At 36.9% G+C, this 20828-nt stretch overlaps 2 protein-coding genes across 2 annotated transcripts; both read right to left on the bottom strand.

Moving 5' to 3' along the window:
- Positions 1-31: 31 nt before the first annotated feature.
- Positions 32-1279, bottom strand: LOC116012112. The gene has a single exon (XM_031251582.1). It carries the CDS (start codon positions 1277-1279, stop codon positions 65-67), a length of 1215 nt encoding a protein of 404 aa, XP_031107442.1. The 3' UTR covers positions 32-64.
- Positions 1280-11074: 9795 nt separating this feature from the next.
- Positions 11075-12713, bottom strand: LOC116011895 (U-box domain-containing protein 21-like). The gene has a single exon (XM_031251322.1). The coding sequence runs from the start codon at positions 12556-12558 to the stop codon at positions 11221-11223; it is 1338 nt and encodes a 445-aa protein (XP_031107182.1). The 5' UTR covers positions 12559-12713; the 3' UTR covers positions 11075-11220.
- Positions 12714-20828: the final 8115 nt, after the last annotated feature.

Here is a 20828-nt window from a genome sequence, read left to right on the forward strand (position 1 = left end):
CATCCAATAGATAAACAGAAAAAAGAAAAAGAAAAAAAACCATCCAAGAGCTAACACTATAGTGTCACCAAGAATTGTTCAATGGCTTCTCCAACAGAGCTGAAAGGTACATTTCATTGAGCTCTGGGCCTCTATCCATCTTCCGCCCCACCACCCATTTCACCTTGCTGAACCCAACGCTTTCAATCAACGGCGTATAAACCTTCTCCAACTGCTCACCCACGCAGAAGAAATGGTCAAGCCAAAACAACCCCCCGGGCCGAAGAACTCTATAGATATCAAAAAACATAAAGTGCAGCAACGTCGTTGGAATCCAGTTACTGAGAACATGCATAGAGTGCACAATATCCAGCGTGTTGTCGAAAAAGGGAAGCCTCTGGGAAATGCTTAGATACAATGGTATAACCCCTCTTGACGCTATAAACGTATTAAAAGGACCATTAAGGTTCATAGAAGTTGTCACAATTGTAATGTTTCTGTCTCTCATTCTCACAGCAAATGTCGCCACTCCCCCTCCGATATCGAGCCCTATTCTTATCGTTCCGGGCTTTTTCACGGCCAGGACTTCGTCTATGGAAAAATCCAGGCCTCCGGCGCCGGTGCCGGTGCCGGCCCAGCGAGCTTTTTCGCGGCCGTTGAGATCGAAGCAGTCTTTACAATCGTCGAAGCCTTTCTGGGTTTTCATGCGATTGATGAGACATGCGTAGCTTTTGCATTTATATGCGGTCCAGACGACGCTGGAATCGGAGGGGGTGGTCCATAGGCTTTCCGGGAGAGGGTACGGCTCGGCGTATTGCTTCGGCGCGGCTGGGCGGCATCGGCGGCGCGGGAGCGGCTCGCAGCCTTTGAGGAGAAGCTTCTGGGCTAGGAGCTCGTCGTCCGGGCAGGAGCCGTTGACTTTGTAGGACATGAAGCGGCGAAGTTCGGCCGGGAAATCGGTGCAGGGCCGGCCAACTGGGGGGTTGATGTATTCGGAGTCGAAGTTTGTGTTGAACCCAAATGGAAGCTCCTGTGGAGACGTGAAAGCGAGGAACTCCGGTGGGAGGTGGTCGGAATCTGTAGCCGGAGAGTCATCGGATTCTTGAACAGCTGTTGCAGAGTTTGAGTTCAGTGCAGATTTGGGTGCAATGGTGTTTGTGCCTGCGCTTTCTTGATTATATAGATAACAAGAAGGATTAAAGGTGGTGGCAATGAAAAAGGTGAGAAGATTGGAGGAGAGAAGAAGGATGAGATAGAAAAAATTGCAGGAAAAAGACTTGGGTTTATGAGGGGAATCCATAAATCCCAGTTGGATCAATAGCTAGCTTAAAGCTGAAGAAGATCAGATATGCAGGCATGCTGAAGTTGTTGGCCTCTATATATATAATATTTTTGATTCTGTTATAATTTCATGACCTTTCAAATGAGAACTCATTCGTGCAAATAGAACACAAGATCATTAGTCATATGTATATAATATAAGAGGTTATAATTCTCATATTCTATATTATCTCTATTCTCTAGTGTTATTTCAATAATGATTATATATTTGTGATGAACGTACTGCCACTAGATGCTACCTTAATTTCTCCACCCATACCATCTTAGTCCTAACATGTGTTATTAATTCGAGTTTAGACTTGTTACTTGAAAAGAAAACAAATTAAACCCAATTTAAATCTTGGAATCCTACAATTATATATATTCTAAATCAAATGGTTTTTAGAATGAGCAATTTGATGATTTTGAGGTTGGTATATGAAGAAAAGAAGTATCGTGATCTGTGCCGTGGTTGAAATGTCAACAATGGGGGATGCTCAGCTCGATGAAATCTGATCGATCTGCATGGGAATTCAATAATATAATATAATTTTATTCTAAGAAATCTAGTAATCTAGTATGTATGTATGTATGTGTTTTGCTTCACATTCAAGGTTGACAAAATGTTCGGTACGCTGTCTTGAAGCGTGATGATGAATGCATTTTAGGCTGCATATTTTGCGGAATGATCCATGTGATATGTGAATGTGAATTCCCACTTTTCTATGCTCTTGCTCTTGGAATTGAAGTCGCATGCAGCTTCTTCGCATAGATCCCTCAAGTCTTAGGATTCACGTTCTGCCATTCCCTGCATTCAATGTAGCCCACGAACTTTTTTTTTTTTTTTTTTAATACCTAATGCTTTTTACTTAAAAGCCAGAATATATTGAATGCTCATAAGGAGGTAAATCAATAAATCGAGTCTCCTTAGTTTTGATATATATATATATATATATATATATATATATATATATATATATATATTTGAAATCAAACCTGAAAGGTAGATTAAATCAAATGAGCAATAGAGTTCGGAGGGATTGAACATGCCTCCACGAGCCGGAGCCGGAAGATAGCCATCCCACACAGCATGATTTCGTGCTAGCCATCCCACACATCATGATTTCGTGCCCTCCAAATATAATATATCACTGCTAAAGCAACAAACATATCCTCACTATTAAGCACGGTAAGGGCATTTTCAAACCACACAACAAAATCATCTTCAATCACAGTAGGTACATGCAGTGAGCATTCATGCCAAATAAGTCTTGAGTAGTCAAACATAAGAATCCAAACATTTACTATCCAAAGAATCTAAGTCTCCACCACCGAAGTTCGAACCTATGACCACTTACTTAGAATTGTGATCAGGATATTATCACATTACAAGGTAAAATTGATACAAGCCATTGGCATGAGTTTAATAATATGTGATTTGAATAAAAGTTGCCTTAGCTTAATCTCTTAAATTTGAGTGTATAAATAAGTGAACGGGCATTGGATTTGGGAAATTTTTTGTCTTATGATTGTGTATTTGTTATTTTGCACTTAATTTAGACGGTTTAAATAAGGTTTTGTTTTTAAAGTGACAAAGGAATTAGTATTTACTATTTAAGGATATGTATTAGTAAATTTTACTATTGTTTAATAGCTTGTAAACTATACAAAAGAGGTAGTAAATCGAATTAGTCTATTTTTGTTTTGGATAAAAATTAGCCTAATTATTGAAGAACGTAAATATGTGTATCTCTATAAAAATGTTGATTTTTTCAAAGTAAAATGCATACAAATTTGAGAATTTTATACATAATTTTACACGTACTAAATTGGTCTTGTTTAAATAACTATTAGTGGATTTTACTGATTCAAACATATATAGTTCATTTCACTATATATTCTGTCTTTATTTATTTTGATAATTTAATTTCACTATCTATTTGGTGTTCATGGGACATTATTCAATCGTACAGAGTGTAAATTTACAATTAGTCTATGGTTATAAAATTACATTAACTTCTGTATAAGTTGTAAATGTGAAAATAAATTATTTTTTTTCCATTTAATCCTTCACATATTCTAAAACCGCATGCTTCTATTATACTCCATGTATTAAAATAGAAGCCTGTTATGCCACAATGAGATGGCCCATATCCAATATGATTGCATACTATGATGGCCCTTGACCGGCCCACCTCTTTTGAAGCTATTGCAGAAAAAGTTGACTATAATATACTACGTATATTCTAAAATATCAATCGACATTGTACCAATTTACAATTACAACCTTATATGCTATTTGAGTTATACTAAATATTGTTGGAACACTAAATCATGTTTGAAACGGTCATGAACGCTCCGGAGGAAAAACTCTCTCCGGACACCGAAGAGCAGGATCTTCTTGAGCGCAGCACAAAGAAAACAAAAATGTCCACGGAATCCCCGATGGGCGAAGCGTCACTAACCAAGGAAGATGGAGCGTCAGGGAGTAGGCCTGGATCTTTGTCTTTCAAGCAAATCGTAGCGAATGAATCTACCACTGATTCTATAAGCCAAGCCGAGTTGGATCTTATATCTGATGATGAAGAGGAGGATCCCGATGATCCGGTTAATAGTTGTTGCCCAGTCATCCCGGCTCACTAAAGAGGAAAAGTATCGGTTGAGAAGCAAGTGGAAGCAAACTCTCATCGTGAAAGTCCTGGGAAGAAGCGTAGGGTACGCTTATTTGTTGAAAAGGTTAACAGCACTATGGCACCCAAGAGCAAGAATGGAGCTTGTCACCATTGAAGGTGGGTACTTTTTGGTTAAATTTGCATCACTTGAGGATTATGAGTTTGCAAAATATGGAGGTCCTTGGATGGTTCTTGACCACTACCTCGTCGTCAAAGAGTGGGTGCCGAACTTCGACCCGCTTGCGGATAAAACAGAGACAGTAATCGTTTGGATACGATTCCCTTGCCTGTCAGCAGAGTACTATGACCATAAGTTCTTAATGAGGGTTGGAGGTAAAATTGGCAGAGCCATCAACATTGACACGGCAACGAGCTTGGTCTCTCGGGCAATGTTTGCAAGGATTTGCGTGGAGGTGGACATTACCAAACCCCTACTGTCAAAGTTCACGCTTAGGAGGAAGGTTAGGGGTATCACGTATGAAGGTCTCCACTTAATATGCTTTAAATGTGGAATGTATGGGCATAACGCTGAAAGCTGCCCACAAAATCATGCGCATACCGACGGGGACGAACTGAATGGAGAGGACGAAGGTGGACAGACGGCGACCAGGGCTGACTCCGGCAGTAACGTGCATGGTACGGGAAAAGGTAAGAAAGTCTTGATTAAGGAAAAGCCACAAATTAGGCCTGAAGTCACGGAAGATTATGGATCTTGGATGATTGCCACTCGAACGGAAAGAAGGGGAGCGCGATATCAGGAGAAAAGAAATCAGAATGCGAGTAATTATGGGAAGAAAGATTTGTGCAAGGAAGGAAAAGGAAAAGAGAAAATTGGGGTAGATATGGGTTCGAGATTCACTACTCTTGCAGAAGAAAATCTGAGTGATCAAGATATAGAGAATAACACCATTGATGTGAACCTCAACATTTAGGGTGAGCCCGAAAAGAGACCAAATGGCCCAAGCACCTCAGGCCGAGGTAAAGGCAAAAGACCCACTGCCCAAGTTTCAGAAAAACAAATAGAAGGTAATAATAAATACGGGAAGCACAAGGTGACAGCTGGAGGAGCTGAGGGAAATAGTAATTCTAACAGGGCGCAAACAAACCAAAGAAAGATGCCCAACCGGGCAGGAGCAGCTAACGAACACACCCTTGTTCGGGGAAACAAAAAAGGTGACAAGACTACGCAGGTGGTGGGTAATGAACCTGAGGACTTATTTTATGACTTGACTAATGCTGATTTGGATCCTTTGGAACATCATGGAGACCCCCCCTGATCAACATAATGGTGAAACCCATCTTCCCTTGAATGAAGACAACCCTGAGACGAGCCTGGATTCTACAGGCGGAGGTGACATGGAGGTGGAACTCTGAGGTGCTACTGCTATCTGTGGTGGCCCTTTGGGTTAGTCTCTTTCCTTGCGTTTTGTTTTGTTTTTGTGCACGCTTGCTTTTGGCTTGTGTTTGTTTTGTTTGTTTTTTCTGCCTGTTTGTTTCTTTATGAAGGTCATAACATGGAATTTCCAAGGAGCAGCATCTAAGAGCTTTATTAGAGCTGCTAGATGGCTCTTCAACAGCCATAATCCAGACATTCTTTGCTTAATGGAGACCAAGATTTCTGGAACCTCTGCGGACGATGTCTGCCTTAAGCTAGGGTTCGAAAACTGGGTAAGGGTGGAAGCTTTGGGTTTTAGCGGTGGTATCTGGGTGCTTTGGAAGGAAAATGTGACTGTCGAAGTCCTGAGCTCGCATCCTCAGTTCATTCATATGGAGATCACGGAACGCAATGGTCGATCGTGGAATCTGTCGGCAGTTTATGGGAGTCCATCGCTACACCTCCGTCGAAAATTATGGAACAACCTGCAACGCACCAAGATTGGCGTTAATGGACCCTGGATGGTCGCAGGAGACTTTAATGCAGTAGTAAGTGTCGAAGAGATCTCCAACTCAGTATGCCAAGGGGCTCATCGAAATAACGACTTCAAAACTTGGATTTTCGAGGAAGCTCTAATCGACCTAGGATTTTCTAGTCAGAAGCTCACTTGGAAACGAGGCCTGGAGAACGGAACGTTTAAGGGCGCTAGATTGGATAGAGCTCTAGTTTCTTTGGAATGGCTCGACAGTTTCCATAACACAGAGGTCACCCACCTACCGATGCTGAATTCAGATCACTGTCCTGTCTTGATCTATATTAACCGTACCCAGGATAATCATGAACAACCTTTCAAATTTCAAGGTGCATGGTTAAGGCATCCTAAATTCTTGGAAGCAATCAAGGATTTTTGGAACGAAAATGTTTCTGTCTGGGAAAATAAAGATAACTTAGTATCCAACCTCAAGTTGTGGAATAGGTACACTTTTGGCAATATTCACACGAAAAAACGGCGACTTGTAAGGAGGTTGGAAGGGGTCCAGACGCGGTTGGAATCAGTCCACCATTCAGGGATACTCAGGCTGGAAAGAAAGCTTAGGGGTGAACTAGAAGAGGTTCTGCACCAAGAAGAAATTTTATGGTATCAACAAGCTAGGGAAGAGTGGATTGCCTCTGGGGATAGGAATACGAGTTTTTATCACGCAGCCACCAAGATTAAGAGAGCGAAAAAAAAGGGATACCAAATTCAAGACAACTTGGGTCAGGAGGTTCTAAATGATAGAGATGCTGAGAACACTGTTTTCCACTTCTTTAAGGATATTTTCACAAAAGACTGTGATACGGTGAGAGATTGCATTCCCATAGGAAAGTTCCCTAATCTTGGGGAAGAAGAATGGTCCTTGTTTAATAAGGATTTCTCTATTGAAGAGGTTAAAGCTGCCCTTTTTGACATGGCACCCTTTAAAGCCCCGGGCCCAGATGGCTTCCACGCATGTTTCTATCAAAAAGCCTGGCCAATAATTGGGATCTCCATTTTTGAGCAATTTGAAAAATTCAAGGTGTCAGGAACCCTTGAGGGAGGTATGAATGATGCGTTGATTGCGCTAGTTCCCAAGATTAACTGCCCAACTAGTCCTAGCCATTTTCGGCCTATAAGTCTGTGTAATGTCATCTATAAAATCATTACCAAGACTTTGACTAATAGGATTAAACCTATTCTCAAGAAGTTAATTGGCCCAGAGCAAAGCAGTTTCGTGCCAGGCCGTCAAATCACGGATAACATCCTTGTTTATCAGGAGGTTCTTCACTCGATGCGCACAAGAAATAGCGCCAAAGGTCACATGATCCTCAAAATAGATTTGGAAAAAGCGTACGACAGATTGGATTGGGTTTTTATTAGGGACACTCTCATTGACATCGGAATGAATGAGAATTGGGTCCGAAATGTCATGACCTGTGTTGAGTCCTCTAAATTGAACATTCTCTGGAACGGGAAACAACTTGAGCAAATAGTCCCATCCCGAGGCATCAGACAAGGGGATGCTATCTCGCCGTATATTTTTGTGTTATGTATGGAGCGCCTAAGCCATCTAATTAAAGAGGAAGTGCAGAAAGGAAAGTGGAAGGGCATACAACTTACCAGGTATAGTCCTATACTCACTCACCTGTTTTTCGCTGACGACCTGGTCCTTTTTGCAGAAGCAACCCAAGAGCAAGTTCTTGTGATAAAGGATTGTCTAGAACGGTTTAGCAAGGCATCAGGGCAAAGAGTTAGCCTCAACAAATCCCAGATATTCTTTTCTAAGAATATAAGTGCAGACGAGGCAAAGACGCTCACGGACCTTGCTAGAATCCCAAACACTACTAACTTAGGGAAATACCTAGGGGTACCGTCAATACATGGAAGAGTTACAAATAATCTGTTTGAGCCTATTCTCGAGAAGATTGATGCAAGGCTCGAAGGATGGAAGATGAAGTTCCTCACAATGGCAGGTAGGCATATCCTCGCCCAGTCGGTACTTCACTCTATCCCCTACTATACCATGCAAACTATCTTTATGCCTGCAGGTATTTGGGAAGCCATTGATAAACGAGTCCGTCGCTTCTTGTGGGGGAGTACTAGCGAGAAGCGCAAGTGTCACCTAATACGGTGGGAAGAAGTTACGAAAGCCAAGAAGGCGGGAGGCCTTGGTCTTAGATCAACGAAAGAAGTCAATCTCGCTTTTATGGCTAAGCTTGGCTGGAGAATTATTACCGAATGCGAAAGTATGTGGGTGAGGATCCTAAAAACAAAGTACGCTCATGGAAGACAGGGGATGAACATCTTTGAACCAAAGAAAGGGAGCTCCAATGTTTGGAGAGGAATCGTAGCGGCCTTTCCTACCATTCACGAAGGCACACGTTTTGTTGTGAATAATGGAGGTACTACAAGATTTTGGGAGGATGCTTGGGTTCAAGAACAACCCCTTATTGATTACCTACCAGAACATGCACAGGATAGTAGAAGGAGCACACTAGTTCAAGACTACTGGACTGCAGGCGAGGGGTGGAACTAGAGCAGAATTAACAACCTCCCTAACGAGACGAAAGAACGTTTGGCTCTGGTTACACTTGACGAGGGTGCGAACGAGGATGAATTAACATGGACAGGCGAGACATCTGGTAAGTTCTCGATAAACTCTGCCTATAGTATTCTCACGAATGCCTCTAGTAACGTGTAGGAGCTTTGCTGGAGCAAACTATGGACAATAAAAGTGCCGAGTAAGATGAAGATGTTCTTATGGAAGGCGATGCATGATAGAATCATGGGCAATGCAGAAAGGAAGAGAAGAGGTTTCACCTCTGAAGTCGATTGCGACATTTGCTCAGGAAAGGAAGAAACCACCACGCACATTCTACGGGATTGTAGACAAGCCGAGGAAGTATGGATCACCATGGTTGGTAGAAGAAGGTGGAATAGATGGAAGCAGCTAAACCCCCTGAGATGGATTGAACATAACATAATGGCCACAGATTCCGACGAGGGTCAGAGCGAGTGGGTGAGAAAATTTGCCATCTCTGCCTGGTGGATCTGGAAGTGGCGAAATGATAGAGTTTTTAACACCACCCAAATGGATACCACCCAGAAGGTGGCGTGGCTTTATGAAGCAGAAAAAGAGGTAAGTCGGGCCTTCATGCGAGATGCAAGCTTGCGGAGCAGACCTACTACGGAGCGGATACTCAGACTGTGCTGGAAACCATCTGCCACCCATAGATTCACGTTGAATGTGGATGGGAGTGTGAAGGCATCTAGGAGAGTAGCGGGCATTGGAGGGTTTCTTAGACGTGCCGACGGCAAGTGGGTCGAAGGCTTCATGGCAAAATCGGATCATGCAGATCCAACGATAACAGAATTGCGAGCTATTACCATGGCCATGAAGTGGGCATGGGACAGAGGCCTACGAGACATCGAAATCTAATCCGATGCGCGGGAAGCCATTCGCTGGATCCAGGAGAAAATTGAGCTTAGAGGCCTAGCTCGTGAGTTAGTAAATGAGGCTGTGCACTGGCACGATAGAAATTGGAAAATGTCTGTTCAGACCATCTATCGCGAACAGAACAGGAGCGCAGACGTTCTCGCCACGCTGGGTGCAAATTAAACGGTCGAATGGAGGGTGCTTACTTCTTGTCCTCCGGAGTGTGATGAGGTCTTTATGAATGACCTTGAGCACGCCACGACTATCCGTAGAGTGAGGGAGACAAATTAGTTTGTCTTGCCTCGGGGTCCCCCCTCCTTCCTTGATCAAAAAAAAAAAATATTGTTGGAACAATATAACCACAACACTTCGTAATGAGACATACTATGGGGTGGTTGCACTTGGTACTAATTAGTATTTTGCTAATTTGTACTAATATAACCGACAAATTATTCTGTGGACTCGAATTCAAAATACACAATTTACATACTGAATGTTCATAATTTGAATTGTGAACATTCAGGATGTAAATTGTGACGAGTTCACTTTGCAAGGTGGACCCCGGTCCATGGTATAACTATTGAATATAACCCTATACGCTATTTGAGCCTGTTATGTAAATTAAACCATTTATAACCCAACATTGGTTTTAGAGATAGGAGTAGACAATTCAAGTGTAATAAGGATAAATCAGATTGTGTATCAAGTGTCCTTGGTAGCTCTGAGCTACTAGGGCATTTTGTACATTACATTTAGCATATTATCAACCCTTCTTAAGATTGTGTCTCGTTATTGTGAGTGTCAACAAGAATATAAGGGAATTGTAACAAAATTCAAGGGTCAGTTAGTTCTTTTCAAGTGAATACATTGATCAACTAATTCTCTAGATACTTAAATAAGAATTGCCGCATAATTGAGGCTCCTTGGGCTGCCAATTTACGTCAAAGGTTCGGATCGGAATATTAACCTTATCATAGACACATTAGATAGTATGAGAACAATGTAATCAACTAATCATACCACTTGGTGCAAATAGTTTTGATGGATAGAATACTAAGACCTAGTCAGTCGGCCACGAACTAGTTGATCAACCCTCGTTCTTAGCGATTGGTTGGACCTTTGGGCCTTGGCTATGCGGGGTCCATGCATGACTCGTAGACCAGTTCAATTATCTTGTAGTAATGAGTTGCTTAATAGGATTCTACTTTTTATTCCAAATGTAATAAGGTTTCCTAATAGAGAGATCTTAGGAATTAGCTAGTTTTCCTCTCAAATGCAGAGCCTTCTTGTATAAATATCCCCTCTTGAGGTAAAATAGATTCAATTTTTCCTAATAAAATATCTAGTCTCTCCAAATTATCTTCTATACTCTTGTGACGAAAGGTGAAATCGCTCACCCCAAGCGCCCCCAAACCCCGGCCATTTGTGAAATGGAAGGGTAAATCATGATGACTCTACTGAGGCTATCCCTAGACTTTTATTGACGGTGGTATTGCCCTTCCATCGACTACCCGGTAGTCATAAAACAAACAAGTCTAATCACAAATTCTCAGTACTTAATACAACTAGACATATTATGAGTGATAACATAATACCCATTGACACTATATTACTAGGCACCTAAAAATTAAGTAATTTTAAAAGTACTCCTAATTCCTACCCTTATTTTCTATTCTCTATGACATGGCATGCCTTATTGCTAAATTTAATAGAGAGATCAAAATATTTATCCATTCTTTTTTTTTTATCCAATCAAATGTGAACACGAGTAAAAGTTGGGAGTAAACCAAATATCTTTCCAATAATAATTTTCATTGTGCGATTAAACGCTGCGTGAATAAGTTATGACTGTATACATCTATGTACGGAATTGCCTAACCTAAACACAACAAAATTGTTTACTTTTCCGGCCAGTCTCCGATCAGTAAGACCGTTTCAAATACTTGAATCCGGTGGACGAGTCCAAGCATTCAACTCTATCCTTATACAGATTCATCAGCTTCAACAGCTCCGTCGCTTTCTCCTTCGCTTTCTCTCCGCACCCAACTTGCAGCACCACCAGAAGCTTCTGGAAAGCTCCTAATTCCAGCGCTTCAATGGCGGCCCTTTCGTCTTCACCTTTGCAAAGCTTCCATATTGTGGAGATGCATAGCTCCGTGCCCACTTCTGAAACCCTCATGATCTTCTTCACTAATAACGGCATCGTTAACGGATGATTGCAAGCCTTCTCCCTCCCTTCTTGAGTTGAACAGATTCCGTCTAATACGGCTAACGCCGTTTGGCAGATGTTTTTATCGGCGTCGACTAGGATTTCCAGGAGGACGGAGATTAGACCGGCGGCTAGGAGATTTGAAATGACGGTTTTGCCATTGGGTTGGGAGGTGATCATGTGGTAGATGACGGTGAGGGAGGCTTTGGTGGTGGTTTTGTCGGAAGGGCAGATTGGTACTTTCACGGCGTTGAATAAAGCTTGGGGGATGTCTTGGTTGGTTTCGAGTAGGGCGTTGGCGTAATTTTGGTCTAAATGGAGTAATTCTTTGAGGACTATAAGTGCGTTTTGAATGGCGGATAAATCCTCGCCGTTCAAAAACCATGCCATGCAACGTAATGACGTTTTTGCCCCTAGCTTCGACCGGCCTTCTTCCCCGACCGGGAACATCCACGTTAGTACGGACAGCAAATCCTTCAACAAATCCGCGTGTTTCGCGCCGGAAAATCCGGAGAAGATCTCGAAACACGCCGCCAAGGCGCCGCCGCCGCCGTTCTCCCGAATGCATTTCTTGTTTCTCTCACTCTCTTTCCCCCAAACCTTAATTCTCTCGAGAAATTCCGCGCACTTGACGTCATCCCCGCGCTGGGCCGCGCCCTCCATCCTCGCGCAAATATCGGAGACCTGGGAAGGGCTCACCGGAATCCTCGGCGTCGGGATCCTCTCCACGCCGTGAGACTTGTTCTCCACGCACCACCCTTGGATCATTTTCCGGATGGCGTGGTTGGGTATGATGAGATCACGCGCCGCCGTCGTCAACGCCTGATTCGTCACCGGGCACGTCTTGCTCCCCGCCTCCAGCCACCGCTCGATGCTCTCCCGGTCGTACGTGATTCCGGTGGACAATGTCACCGGATCTTTCATCAAGTCCAGCGTAATTGGACATATAAAATTCGTGGGGATGCTGAGCTCTTCCAGTGAATCTAGCCCGGAAATCTTGTTTTTCCGGCCACCACGCCCCGCTTTGCGAAACTTCTTCAAAAAAGTCATTTCTGCTCTGATATGATCTGATCCGTTCACAAGACTCGAACTTTAAAGCTGTTAAACTCTGATATGATCTTCGAGTTAGAAAAAAGTTTGAATTATTGGTATGTATGTTAGCTAAGATGAGGTATGTTATAAATGATGAAATTGTTTGGGGGAGAATGGAATGGAATGGAATGGGGGGAGTAAATGTTTATATATATACCCTTTAACGTGGGTCAAAGGTAGGAATGGGGAAACGTTCAAAATATTAAGGTTGGAATGAGGGTATACGTTGTAGCAGTATTTGAACGTTGACCGTTGAACGTTTAAAAAGGGCAGTCCAATTGTTCGTAGAGCTGGCATGGCGAGTATTTCATAAATTCAATTTTTTTTAAAAAAAATGTTATTTTATAGTTAATATTATTTTTTAAATAGAAAAAACCGAGTCGGCTGAGTTTTGACTGGATGACCGAGTCAGGGTCAGCCAGTCGGTGCCCGACTTGTCAATTGCTACACATTTATACCACACTGCTTTGAAGATGTACGTTAATTCTTTTTTGTGGTTCTTATCTTTTTCTTTTACTCTCTATTCATTATTTGTTTACTCCCTATTCTCATATATTTTTTATTTGTATATTTCTCTAATTTAAAAATAAAGAATTGAGAATGAAACGGTGGAAAAAAAAAAAAAAAAAACAGAGCCAATATCATATTTTGTGAACTATAAATTATTTATATTGACACTTTAAAAAGAAATAAGTATATTATTCCCTTAATTAAAGTTATAAAACTTTAACACTTAACATACGCGAATTTCCCTATCTCTTTATCGCATATGTTTTTCTTTTCTCACTATTGTTTGGAATTGAGCCCTTAGGCATGCATTTTATTATTCTACTCAAAAAATATATGCTTTAAAATTATTTAAAGAGTGAATGATCGATTTGGTTCTCGACTATCATCCTTACCCAATTTCGTCTTTCCATCAATTTGAGCCGTAAGATGATAGGTAATTTAAGCCATAGGATGATAACGGATGACAAAACTTGGTAAGATTTTCAAAGTTGATGACTTAATTTGGTAAGAATGATAGTCGATGATCAAATCAATAATTTCGTTATAGTCAAGAGACCAAATCCGTCATTAACTCTTATTTAAATTGAAATATACTGCAATTGTTAACATCAATCTTGTTTTATGGCTACCCTTGGAGAACTCAAAAATGTCATGATGCCAACTTCTTTTCACCCAAATAAAAGGGTAGGAGGGGTAAACATAGCTAAGATGACTAAGGATACAAACTTGTAACCACAAGGTCACAAGTTCGAATCTTAGCCCTCTTGGTTTAAGCCGGTCAGCTATTGGCAACTTAAACTCGTTTATTTTCTTGTGGTCGTGTACACCCTCAGATAGAGACTGTGAATTTTTCTCGTAAAAAACAAAAAAAAAAAAAGAAAAAGTAAAAGTGGAGAGAGGGTAAAGAAAGAAAAAAAAATTATAGGGAGTTAAGTGCTAAAATTGGAAAATTTAAGGGTCAAATTGAATTTAACTCTTTTTTGTAATGTCACTGTGGAGTACGTGGACAACATCTCTAGACTTCCACAAAAGCGTATAAATATTTGTCCTTTTAGTAGGGTCTTCGTTAATTTTTATGGGAATGAGAACGGGTCAAGAGTACTACATTCATCATTTTTATTTTTTATTTTTTATTTTTTTTAACAACAATATTCCTTAAACTGGTAAAAAAAAAGGTAGGTGCAATATAATCTTAACCTTATTTACCAGGTTATTGTTGATTTGGTATTGTCATATTTTCTATACGTTTTTTATTTATTTAAATGTCGTGATGATTTGAAGAATAGATAAGATTAAAACTTAGAACAATTTCCACTACATTTGAATAAAAGTGTGTACATATAAAAATTTAGTCAATATCAAATATGTCGTAACCGGTTGAATATGAAACATTGTGACTCAATTGTAATTTCTTTTACAAGTTGAAGGGGTTTGAATAGATTTTTTATTTTTATTTTAAAGTTAGGAGCTTAGGGCTTAATGGTAGTGTTCGCTTCACTTATAGGACTTATTTAATTTTTAAATTTAAGCCACACTTAAAAATCATCATTTCGTTTTCAGCCTTCACTCGTGGTTCGTTTATGGAGTTTTTCAATATCTGCGTATATCTTATCAAGTGTTGGTATCGACATAGAATTATAAAATAATTAAAATAATTTGGTCAAATTAAACCACACAGGTTAGAGTCCCACACATATACTTTTATCATTCATTCACTGCTGTATGTTCAATTTTTTACCACAAAAGTGACCAAAAACTAAGGTTTGTGGATGAAAATAAGTTGTCTTGACTCTTCTGCGAGATGGGTTAAATTAAGATGAAAATGTAATACTTATGCTGGAAAATATATTAATCAAGAATAAATTGTTTGTTAATTGGCAAATATTTGTATGAGATCGCCTCACGGATTTTTATTCGTGAGACGAGTCGGGTCAAGATGAAATATAATACTTATACTAGCAAATGAAATACTAAATCATGAATAAGTATTACATTTAATCTTGATCCGACCCATCTCACAGATAAAGATCTATGAGACGGTCTCACGCAAGTGTGACCTTTGTTAATTATATATAAGGGAATGTGTAATACGTTTGAGGAAAAATGTAATATTTTTAAATTAAAATGTACGGAGTAATGTTTACAATAAAATACTTTTGAGAAATATAATAAATATTCAAAAGATAAAATTACCTTTCACATAATCATATTGATGATGATGATATGATAATTGATGATGATGAGCCTCAAAATGGGTAGCCAAGTAAGTGTAGCATGTTTCTTGCATCTAAATGTCACAAGAACTATTCTTGTCAACACCTTGAACGATCATGCCATATGTGGTGTTTGGTTTACTTCTCCTGCATAATTTGCAAGCTATTACATATGAGCAAGGTTTATTCAGTACACACATTCGAATAGTGACTGTATGTATTCTCATAATAATAATAATAATAATAATAATAATAATAATAACAATAATAATAATAATAATAATAATAATTTGTTACTATAGCCTCTTATGCAATTATTTTTAAAAAGTACAATAATAGCTACTAAATAAAATTTGTATTTATTAATATAAATAAATCAAAATAAGAATTATTTTGTATATAGTTGGTGACATTTGTCAAAAATCAAAAGATGGACTTGTTTTTAAGACTATCAACCATAAATAAATTGTTAAAGGCAGGTGCAAACCAGACAGCAGCTTTTGAAGACCACTTTTGTTAGTTAGTTATTTCGTGCTTAGCTTGCGATTGATTGTGTTAACAACCAATCTTGGAAACGATCTTCACATTTTTTATTTTCCTCTTTTTTTTTTCTCATGTTATTGATCCTCATTATATTACTCAGTTAACACAATTTTATTTCAATGATATGTTTCAGTGCCAGGATACTAAATAATCAAATCAAGCGTTTAATTTTATTTCAATGATATGTTTCAGTGCCAGGATACTAAATAATCAAATCAAGCGTTTACTACTATTCTAAAAGTTATAACTCGTAGTGAATGTATACATTTATTTTCTTATACTTACATAGCAGTCAATGTCATGTTTTGATGACATGATACTTGGACTCAACTCTTTAATCCTTTGCTCAATAGTTACAAAACACGTACTAAGCATTTGGTTTAAATTACCTCACATAATTTTAAGAAGAGTTATACCTCCCATGGTCTTTCGAGTATTGTACTATTACCAGTAAACGTCCTCCGAGTATAAAATGACCAACAAACATCCTTCGAGTATTTAAAAGTGACCAGCAAATGTCCCCCGAGTATAAAAAAAGACCACATGTGGTCTTCCGTTAGCAAAGGTATGAAAGTGGTGTTACATTTACGACTTTGGTTGTGTACACTCAGTTTACCCTTCAATTTAACATCCATGAAAATCACATTTTAGATTATGTGAACTTTTCAAGAACGTTTCATTATCTCAATACATTTCTTTTAAGTTAAACGCCTCACGACATCCACCATAGTAAGTTTTCAAATATTGGCAAGTGGCTAGCTTAGGATCTTCAAAGTAATGCAACACAAAATGGGGGTGATCAAATTGAGTTACAATTCAATTAGCAAATTAAAGCCTCTCTATTAATATTTAACGGAACATTACCCGCTATCATGGTGTCAAAGTCTTCTAATAACACTTGTAGGAGGTGAAATTGTGAAAGTAAAGATCCTTATTTTTACAATAATTCTGCCCACCTCTTTTGACCGATTGATCTTTAAAACGGTTACCAAGAAAATCACTCTGCAACTTTACATCCTTGTAATGAATTTACAAATTTTAGCTATTATGTGATTTTAATGTTCCAAATATATAAATTTCAAAGGTCAATGTTCTATTAAAAAGGACTAATGCACATAAAAATGGAATTAACTAATGACAAAAATGAATCTGAGATTAAATTTGAAATTTTCACCAAAGACAATGGATCTACGGGAATTAATTCTATAAAAATTTATCATGCCTACATATATATATATATAGCCTTTTACTTGTAAATTAGTATACATTTAATACAAATTTACAGATTTGAATCAAGTGTAAAGGTATTGAAACCGATATACTCAGACAAAATGTATCGATTTTCAAAGAAGTGTTTTGAATAAAATGAGTACGTACATATATCTAAGATCGATGCTATACTTAAAGGGGAACAAAAGTAAAATTAACTAAACTCTTTTTCATCAGTTTCTCACTATGATGTTTGAAACTTTGAATAATTATATACGACTAACACAAAATTTGATGTCACTGAGCTGGAAAACTTACCTAAAAAATCATGACGCAATTTACGGTAATGAGTTTACTACTAAAATATTCAAGCATGCTGCTTATACAGTTGCACTTTCTTTTCATACGATGTCAGACGATATGTGAAATTTAAGTTGTTCCAATAGACTTTTGCATGCATGCTAGTTACAATGTGTGTACCATTTTTCTCTGTTGGACAATATTAATATCACAAAGTTGTTTTTGCCATTTTTTATTATATGAGTTATTCACATTATATATACTAGTATTTTCGCCCGTGCGTTGCACGGAATAAATTCGTTATAATATTTTAAGAATATTTGGATCGATATACAATTATATAAATTATAACATCAAATATTATATAGCGCAATTGATGAAATTGGTTGGATCGATTATGTTTTATGATGTTTTCCTTGCTTGAATTAGAACAAATAATTGCCAAATTACCCGTACGATGCACGGATAAATTTTTTTATTATATATTGAGATAATAAAAATAAATACGAAATTATAAAAAATTCTAATATTGAACGTGTACATTTATTTGATTATAAGATTAGTGCAAAAGTATTACTCAATTAATTGAATAATATATGACTTGTTTATCTACAATTATCTTAAAAAGATCTATACGTAATATGACTTATGTAATTATATTATTACTAAAATAAATATGAGAAAAATGAGAAATAATTTAATTATATATATAATAAGTATTATAAAAATAAATTCAACGATCAATGTTTAGCTTAATTACCATAATAATTATTAGGCAATTATTATTAGTCAATTACACTAATATATGTGTAATTATACTTTTATACTTTAAGCATATTCATTTTCACCATATTACATTTATTTTTATCTTCCTCATTCAAATCCATATTTGAATTAATTAATTTTGATTATTATAAAAATCTAACAACCCATGTTTAATTAATTTTTGTTAACATTTAAATAACTTAAAGTTTTCAAAATGAAAGTATAATTATTTTTTTATTAAAGTTTTAAAATAATTTTCGGTCAATTAGTAATATCATTTTCCTTTTCCGATAAATGATTTTACTTTAATTAATAGTGTTGATACATGAATATAACAACAACATTACCAATTAATAGATATTAGTTAATTTCCATTTTACATTTTCTTAACAAATAAGATTTATTAATTATTTGATCAATAAAATATTTAATTAATTGACTACAAAAGTTTGGGCGAAAAATGAAATATGAGGATTTTACTTTTATATATAGTATAGATAATACATGTAAGTTTAATTTTGTTTAATTATTGATGTAATATGTGTACATTTAATCTCCTTTAATTATGTCGTAATATGTGTACCACTAATTTCCTTAATTGATTAGATAAAATCTGTAGTATGGCAAGCTATATTATGGAAAGTATAAAAAACAATTTAATAAAAGTATAATGTGTGAATTAATTTCTTAATTACTGTAATTAAAGATTTTATTCAAAAGTAACTATTAGCATAATTTTATGTGTAATAATCTGTGAATTTGAATAATTTGCATAATTATATGGACGTAATAATTTGTGGATTAGCGTAATAATCTGTGAATTGGAACAATTATCATAATTTTTTAAATATCCTTTAATTATGATAGACTTAATAGGTGTATTATCAATTTGCTTAATTGATTATATAAAAATATAAAATTTAAATAACGGAAAGTATTAATTCATTTATTTCTATAATTTTTAAGATTTTATATTATTCAAAAGTAATCAAAGGAAATGCACAGGTAATTGATATTATTTGCAGTAAAAAAAAATATAATCGTCATAAGAAGGAATTCTCAATGTTTAATTACCATAATAAATTTAGATGTTAAATACAGTTGGTAATTACCGCGAGGTTATTTAGATGGTATGGTTATTACCTATATATATTACCAAAATAATAAACAGATTAACATATGGATCAGTATTATCAAAAAATGATGAAACCTTTTAGGTTAGATATATTAGGAAAAGTATCAATTAATTAAAATATGATAGGTAGTACTAAAAAAACAAATTGGGAGGAAGCCTTTTAGGTAAGATAAAAAATTATATTAGGAAATTGATTATCGATCCTACTAATTTTTCTTAATACTATATTTGTAATTACTGTTATAAACAGATTTAATAGAAAAATTTAATTAGGAACTTATATTAAGCATTTTGAATTAGTATTATATTATTATTATTATTAATATTAGGAAATTATATTAGAAAATTATATTAAGAATTCTGAATTATTATTATTATTATTATCTTAACACATGATTATATCAATGTATAAAATTTATATTATTATTATTCATGCAATAGATCTACTTCTTCATCTCTGATTATACCATGCCAGGAAGATTACTATTTTTATCCTATCACAAAATCATAATAATATGCAAGAGTATAAGATAAACTTTTCAAAAGAAACACAGCTAAGGGATAGGATTATAGGAATAGCAAATAGTTTTACTACAACATGTTTATAACAACAACCAAACCAAATTAAAAAAGAAATACGCAGAAACTTCTCCAAAAAAATAACTTTTAGAAATAGAAAAATATGTAATTTTACCACACTACATAATTGTAACAACAACTGAATTAAACCCTTACACGCCATTTGCTCCTCATACATTGCTCTTTCTGACCCAATTGCTTGATACTGGTAAAAGCACTCAACAATCTTCATCAGTTCTTCCGCGTCGAAAACCCCAATATGTAATTCACGACCTTGAACCACGTTTACCTTTTTCCCATCCACTCACTTGTACTCAACAAAATCTTTCTTCTGCTTCACTTGTGGGCGAGAATATGGTATGCTCTTTCTCCTCTTCCTCGGCTAACCCCTATCGTTTACCCTAGATGACGCCGGTGAATGTTTGCGATTTACCGGTGCCGGCGACGACACATTGGAAACCATCTTTTTAAACCGATTCAAGTAGGTCGGTGCAATTCTTGGTGCATGCACCACCGTAGCTTTCTCAGAGGAGTTAGATGGGGCTTCGTTATCGCTAGGAAACTATATATCACCGAATTGAATTACATAAAATTTCAAAATAAATTGTTAACACGAAATCAGAAACTAAATGATGAAATAAAGGAAGAATAACAAAGCATAACCATGAAAATAAAGAAAGAAATCAAAGGATTTTCACTTACTCTTGAGTTTTGAGCTTGTCAATCGGAGTTGTGATCGAAAACGTACGAAACGAATGCCGACTTTGCCGAGTTCAGATGTTGTGAGGGAACAAACTCTCATGCTCGGAACTTATATGAGAGAAATTGACGTTAACTTAAATCTGTTGGAATAAAATTAGGAAGAATGATACTGGAGTAGATACTGGAGTAGAGGTTTTAATTTTCTTGAGTAATTGGCAATAAATTTTATAGAAATATATAAATGGTTAATTAATAAAATAATCATATATATA

The sequence above is a fragment of the Ipomoea triloba genome, chromosome 3 (assembly GCF_003576645.1).
Source record: "Ipomoea triloba cultivar NCNSP0323 chromosome 3, ASM357664v1".
In the NCBI taxonomy this organism is placed as follows: domain Eukaryota; kingdom Viridiplantae; phylum Streptophyta; class Magnoliopsida; order Solanales; family Convolvulaceae; genus Ipomoea; species Ipomoea triloba.